The sequence below is a fragment of the Etheostoma spectabile genome, chromosome 4 (assembly GCF_008692095.1).
Source record: "Etheostoma spectabile isolate EspeVRDwgs_2016 chromosome 4, UIUC_Espe_1.0, whole genome shotgun sequence".
NCBI classification, from domain to species: domain Eukaryota; kingdom Metazoa; phylum Chordata; class Actinopteri; order Perciformes; family Percidae; genus Etheostoma; species Etheostoma spectabile.
The window spans coordinates 497,463-504,797 of NC_045736.1; the positions used below are offsets into that span (position 1 = coordinate 497,463).

At 44.0% G+C, this 7,335-nt stretch overlaps 1 protein-coding gene across 1 annotated transcript in view; it reads right to left on the reverse strand.

Annotated features, from left to right (window-relative positions):
* Positions 1-7,335, reverse strand: part of lrch1 (leucine-rich repeats and calponin homology (CH) domain containing 1) — a gene marked incomplete in the record, with an annotated part of 222,442 nt that overhangs the window by 39,991 nt on the left and 175,116 nt on the right. Inside the window, 1 exon segment of the mRNA XM_032512767.1 lies at positions 7,026-7,103. Coding sequence (XP_032368658.1) covers positions 7,026-7,103 — 78 coding nt within the window.

Below are 7,335 nucleotides of genomic sequence, written 5' to 3' on the forward strand. Positions count from 1 at the left end.
TATATATATATATATATATATATATATATATATATGTTATTATTTTAGGTCTTATGGCCCTGACACACCAACCTGACGGCTGCCCCCCCGAGTTGGTCAAAAAAAGTGCCTCGGAACTAGGGCTGGGCAATATCTCGATATTATATCGGACTCAGCAACAGTTTCTCCCCACAAGCCATCACTCTGATAAACAGCTGACTTCTGACCCACAGTGTCAGGTTCAATTCTGCACAATAACTCAGCAACACTGTCTCTAACCACTTACTGGTTCCACTTATTAGTTATTATTTATTCATCATTCTCATTCTCTATTTCAGAGCGGTTCATATTGTAATATAATACTTATATAACAACATAATACTATTTATTCATCATTCTCTATTCCAGAGCTGTTCATTTTGTTCATATTGTAATCCAGCATCCGTTGCACTATGCTCCATAATTAAAATAATAATAAATATCATAATTATAATTAACTCCTCTATACTTTGCACTCTTTATTGCACTACTGTCTCAACCTGTCTATATTGTTTCTGATTAGAGAATGTATATATTAGTGTGTATATATTAGTGTACCGTATATATAAGTTAATATATATTAGCGTGTATATATTAGTAAGTACAAGATCATTGTGAGCGATGATGATTCAAAGCAAAATTGTGTTCTCATACCTGGCAAATAAAGCTGATTCTAATATTGTGTTATGAGACTAGATATCGTCTTAGATTTTGTTTATCGTAATATCCTGATGACATAAGTGTCTTTCCCTGGTTTTAAAGGCCGCATTACAGGAGAGTGATGTACTTTCCTGAACTTACCAGACCGTTCTAGCGGTTTTATTATTTGACTTTTCCCCACTTAGACATTACGTCTATATTACTGATGATTATTCATCCATATTATTATTCATCATATTTTGTTAAAGCACCAATTGTCAACCCTAGAATATCGCCGCAATATCAATATTGAGGTATTTGGTCAAGAATATAGTAATATCTGATTTTATCTCTATCGCCCAGCCCTACTCAGGACACGTCAAAGCAATGCAGACGGCTGCTTATTGGACGAACGCGTCACATGGGTCTGGTTTTTCCGGAAATTCAAAGCCAGACCGTCAGGGCGGCTCGTTCAGAATACAATCTAATATTTTGCTAAGATAGATCTGGTAAACGTTTTTCTGAACCATTTTAAGGAGAAATTGGCCAAGCAGCTGCTGAATCAGTCTTCAACACACACACACACACACACACACACACACACACACACGCAAAACTGTTGAATCTGTCTTCATCTCACACACACAGCAGCTGAATCTATCTTCATCTCTCTCACACACACACACACACACACACACACACACACACACACACACACACACACACAGCAGCTGAATCTGTTTTCATTTCACGCACGCGCACACACACACACGCACACACGCGCACACGCGCACACACGCACACACACAGCGGCTGAATCTTAATTTCAGATCAACAAAGGTCAGTTTGAGAGACTCTAGTCTCACTAATCCCGCTCCTCGTTTCCGGGATGGCGCTCCACCAATCAGATTGGACATTTGAGTCCGACTGCCAGCAGCGCCCGCCTTCCAACCGAGCACGTCAGGTCGGCCAAAATGAAGGCACCCGCCCCCCCGATGGACGATGGCACAAGACAGACCAAACAGACTCGGACCGTCCGACCACCCATCTTCGGGTTGGTGTGTCAGCGCCTTCATTGTTAGCGATGTTGGTGGATTACTGTGGCTGAGACGTGCTAGCACATCTGCTAGCACTTGTATCGTCGGCTAGATCAGCAGCTACAGTAGTTAGATAACTGAACGTTCGTTAACCCTCCTGTTTGTCAAATTGTTGTCCCCTTTTTTGACGTGTGAGGACAAAACAAGGGTTAAAGAGACAGTTTAGATGTTTCTATGTGCTACTTCCCACAGTCACTGAGTTAGTCGTCTATGTCCACGACGTTTCATTTCCAGGATTGCTCCCTTGCTGCAGGAAATCCAGCCTGATGTCCGTCCCTGTCCTCTGTCTCTGTGTTGGCGTTCTAACCTGCGGCTGATTTCTGAGGACTATGGTTACCTGGTCCTCAGATCTCAGCAGGGTAAATCCAGACAGCTAGCTAGACTATTTGTCCAATCAGAGTTTTCTGTTGACGACTAAAACTACTTCTGAAAGTTCCACTAAAACTAGTTTCTTACTGAGACTATTTAGCAGCGGCAACGTGGGTCCGTCCAGAGATTAGCCCCACCCCCAACGATTGTGATTGGTTTAAAGAAATGCCAATAAACCTGAGCAGAATTTTCTCCCATCCCAGAATGCTGAGTTGACTAGACAGACCTTCCTACGCGGCACTGTGGAGGAAGGATTAGCTACAGTAGATGGGTAAGCAGGATACCGACTCCTGTTGCAGCTCGAGTCTTTTTAAGTTGAAAAAAGTTTAACTTTTCTATAAAAAAACGCCGTACGTTAAGCGCTTTGACCGCCGACGAATGACAAGAATTGGAGTCGGAGCGAGTTAGACATGATATGACCGGGTGCTCCTTGTTCAGGGAACTCACTTTTGTTTTATCTCTCTCTCTCTCTGTTGTTTCTCTAGCTCGTTCCACCGCTTTGTTTTATCTAACGTTAGCACCTCTCGCTCTCTCTCTCTGTTGTTTCTCTATCTCACTCTATCACTTTGTTTTAGCTAAAGTTAGCACCTCTCTCTCTCTGTTCTTTCTCTATCTTGCTCCACCACTTTGTTTTATCTAACTTTAGTACCTCTCTCTCTCCCTCTGTTCTTTCTCTATCTCGCTCTACCACTTTGTTTTATCCAACGTTAGCACCTCTCTCGCTCAAGCCACTGTAGCAGTTGCTGTTGTTCTAGCAACAAAAGACGCTCTCAGTTGTTTTTTTGGAATAAAAACTCTTTCAGCTTTTTTTTTCACTACAAAAGCGACGCCAAGTGTGAACATAGCCTTAAACACTAATAACAACAACAACAATAATAATAATAACAATAATAATAATAATAACTTTATTAATCCCGCAAGGGGAAATTACAATGTTTTAAATAAACTAACAAACAACCTGACCGACAGCCATCCACTGTAGCTAAATACGCATCTTTTATTTGTTTCTATCCTCTTGCAACACAGAATTGCCCTTTGGGGAGCAATAAAGTATTTCTGATTCTGATTTCCAATATATAAATAAGCTTTACTTACTTACACACTGAATTTTTCTGATTATGGATTTGTTTTAATATATTTATGACTGACTAACGTGGAGCAGTAGCTCATACAACCAAAACATCCAAACTATTCCTTTAACACTAATGAACATGTCTGGATAAAGTTGATTTTGGAGCGTTATTTTCCTCATGTGACATAAATGCTGCAAAAGAAAAAGCAGCCCGGGCAGGAAAGGGGGGGGCAATTGGCAGGTGACACGACAGGTGACACGACTGTCGCCACGGTTACGTCAGCTCGCTCCAGCTATAGGCAAGGAAGAGCAGGAGGAGGCAGAGGATGTGAAGCAGGCTGGAGCCAATAAGGTCCCAGATCTGCCAGGCGGGAGGCGGGGTTTGAGTGGTGACAGAAACCAAGGACGGCGTATCTGACCCCCCCGCGGAGGCGGGGTTTGGAGCAGGGATCGCCTCTTCCGGCTTCCTGTCCGGAGAGGTTGTATCCAAGGCAACCAGCGCCTGCACAGCGGCGCTGAGGGGCTGCAGGCGGCACTGGGTGATGTCGTAGGGCGAACAGAGGAAAGACTAGTGGCCACCGTGAGGAAGGAAGGGAAGGATAGAGAGAGGAGGAGAAGGAAGGAGGAGAGGGAGAAAGGAGAGGGAGAAAGAAAAGGGAGGTAGGAAACAAGTGATGAAGGAAGAATAGGGGATATGAAGAGGAAAGGAAGATAGTCAGAAAAAAAGAAGGAAAGGAGGAGGAAAGGGAAAGAGCCGGGGGGGGGGCGAAACAAGGGATGAAGGAAGGATAAGGGGAATCAAGAGGAAATGAAAATGGGAGGAGGAAAAGAAGGAAGGGAGGAGGAAAGGGAACGAGCCGGCGAGGGAGAGAGAAATGGGGCGGCGGAAACAAGGGATGAAGGAAGGATAAGGGGAATGAAGAGGAAAGGAAGATGGGAGGAGGAAAAGAAGGAAGGGAAGAGGAAAGGGAACGAGCCGGCGAGGGAGAGAGAAAAAGGAGGAAACAAGAAATGAAGGAGAAAAAAAGAGGGAGGGAAGAGAAAGACGAAGAACAGGAACAAGGGATGAAGATCAGGGAATGATGAAGGGAAAAAAGAGGAAAAAAGGAGAACAAGATAAAGAGAAAGGAGAAATTAAGCAGAACGAGATAAAGAGAAAGGATGAAAAAAGGTGAACAAGATAAAGAGAGAGGAGGAAAAAAGGAGAACAAGATAAAGAGAGGAGGAAAAAAGGAGAACGAGATATAGAGAGAGGAGGAAAAAAGGAGACCGAGATAAAGAGAGGGGAGGAAAAAAGGAGAACAAGATAAAGAGAGAGGAAAAAAGGACAACGAGATAAAGAGAGAGGAAAAAAGGACAACGAGATAAAGAGAGAGGAGGAACAAAGGAGAAGGAGAGACGGGTGAAATATTCTCAGAGGAAGAACAGAACAGGTGGAGGAAGAAGAGGAAAGGTGGAGGAGATTAGAGGTGAAGAAGAACAAAAAGATGTAAAATTGATGGAGAAGGTATGAGAGGATAGAAGAAGAGGAGAAGGAGAGAGAGGAGGAGGATGTTATGAAGAGAATGGGTACCAGAGTGAAAAGGGAAAAACAAAATATACAAAGAGAGTATACATCAAAGGAGAAAAGAGGGGGAGGAGGAAGAGGGGAAGTGGGGGGGAGGAGGGGAAGGGAGGAGGAGAAAAGAGGAGGAGAAGCCAGGAGGAGGAGGGGAAGCCAGGAGGAAGAGGAGGAGAAAGGAGGAAGAGGAGGAGGAAAAGAAAGGAGGAGGAGGAGAAAAGAGGAGGAGAAGAAAAGAGGAAGAGGAGGAGGAGGGGAAAAGAGGAAGAGAAGAAAGAAGGAAGAGGAGGAGAAGAAAGGAGGAGGAGAAAGGAGGAGGAGAAAGGAGGAGAAGAAAGGAGGTGTTGCAATCCAGCCGTAAATTAAAAAGAGAAAGAGAAGAAGAAGGCAGGAGGTTAACGGTGTGCAGAGGATTCCTCTCCTCTCTCCCAGTGAGCAGCCGAGATGAAGAAGATGAATAAGAAGATGATGAGTGAAAGGGATGGCGCAGCGGGCCAGCACGCTAGCATAGAAGCTACTGTTAGCATGTTAGCTCGGGGAAGCGTTGTAGCACGGTGGCTTAAGCAGAAGTTGCAGCAAGCTGGCTAACGTTAGCAAACGCCCACACCGAAGCTACTGTTAGCACGTTAGCTCGGAGAAGCATTCAAGCAACAATGAGCCGGCTAACGTTAGCAAATGCCCGCACTGAAGATACTGTTAGCACATTAGCTCGGAGAAGCGTTCAAGCTACAGCGTGCTGGGTAATGTTAGCAAACGTCTACACAGAAGCTACTGTTAGCACGTTAGCTCGGAGAAGCGTTCAAGCTGCAGCGAGCTGGCTAATGTTAGCACACAGAAGCAGGAGACAGTCAGCAAGCAGCGGCGGATGAAGGTCAGAGGTCCCAGCTCACAACAGGGACAGATCAAATAATCTTTTGTTTTCTTACAGAGACGAACATAATCTTTAGTGAAAATATAGAGACAAAAAAGAAAAAAATGAACATTTTAACTTTTAAAGTTTTAAAGATAAAACATAAAAACACAAACAAATATAATAAAATGACCACATTTAAAGCAGCAAAAGTACCAAATGATCCTACCTGTCACTGTTTCCCGTCTCAGCTAAGCTAAGCTAAGCATAAAGCCTAGCTGCTGGCTGTAGCTTCATATTTAACGTACATATATTAGAGTCCTGGCAAGAAAGCAATCGGTTTCCCCTAAAAGCAATCGATTACTTTCATTATCGCTATTAATTATCGATAATGAAAGATTATCGCTGATTAATCTGTCAAATATTTTCCCTCAAATGTCTTGTTTTGTCCACAACTTGGAAATATTCAGAGAGAAGTCACTAGAAAACATATTTGACAATATTAGAGATTTTTAAAACATTTTTTCATCAAAAATGTTCATTATCAAAATGATTGATAATTCTTTTTTAATTAGTTGGCTATTCATTTAATAGTTCAGAACTGATTGATTAATTAAGTAATTAATTAATAATTCTTTGCAGCTCTAAGTCAAATATAATTTTTAAATGGGCAGTTTGTCTCTATCTCACACACACACACACACACACACACACACACACACACACACACACACACACACACACCCCCCCCCCCCCCGTGTCATGATGGAGGAAGCTGGAAGCCACAGGCAGCGGTGACAGTGGTGATGACTCAGCGTTAAATGTCAACATTAACAACGCCGTTTGAAAGCGGTGAGGAGAAGAAGACGACGTGGACCAGTCCTGGGAGAACGCAGCGTCTCAAGGTTAAATCACAACCATAGAAACTGATTTAATGATCTGATAATGACTGATTTAATCACGTCTCCAGCCTCTTCTACAGAATATTGGCCTGAAAATTAGCCTGTAAATGGAGACATAAGTGACATCATGCTCTCAGATGATTGGTTGCCTTCCACCAGGTCTGCTTCACAGTCCAAGGTCATCATCAGGGTCAAATTCACCCCTCACCGTTCCCCCCCTCACCTGTCCCTCTCTCTTCCCCCCTCACCTGGTCTTCTCTTCCTCTCCACCTGCCCCTCCTCTCCCCCTCACCTGCCCCTCTCCCCCCTGTCCCTTCTCTCCCCTCTCATTTGTCCTTCTTTCCCCTCTCACCCGTCCCTTTCTCCCCACACCTGTCCTCCTTCCCTCTCACTGTCCCTTTTCTCCTCCCTGCCCCTCTCACCCCTGACCTGTGCTTTCCCCTCCCCCACCTGCCCCTCTCCTGTCCCCCCCCCCTTTACCTGCACTACATGGAGAGGTTTTTAAGAAATGTCTTACCTGTGGAACGCCGATCTTCCTGCACGCGTCCAGGAAGTTCTCCACATTTCTCCGACACTTGGCCATGCTGAGTTTGGGCTGGAAGCACAAAGTCACACAAATACGCATTAATACCAAAGGTATTGATTTCTAAAACACGCTTAAGATCCTTTTAGTTCTTTTCAACCCAAGAAACTATATCAGAGAAAAGTTGAAGGGTATAAAGAGTAAAGTGTGTCACTGCCCAATGTGAGTCGAGTGCAGACTTGAGTTGCGCATGCATCACTTTGCGACAAGTAGCCTCCGAGATGCTAACAAGAGACTTCTGTAA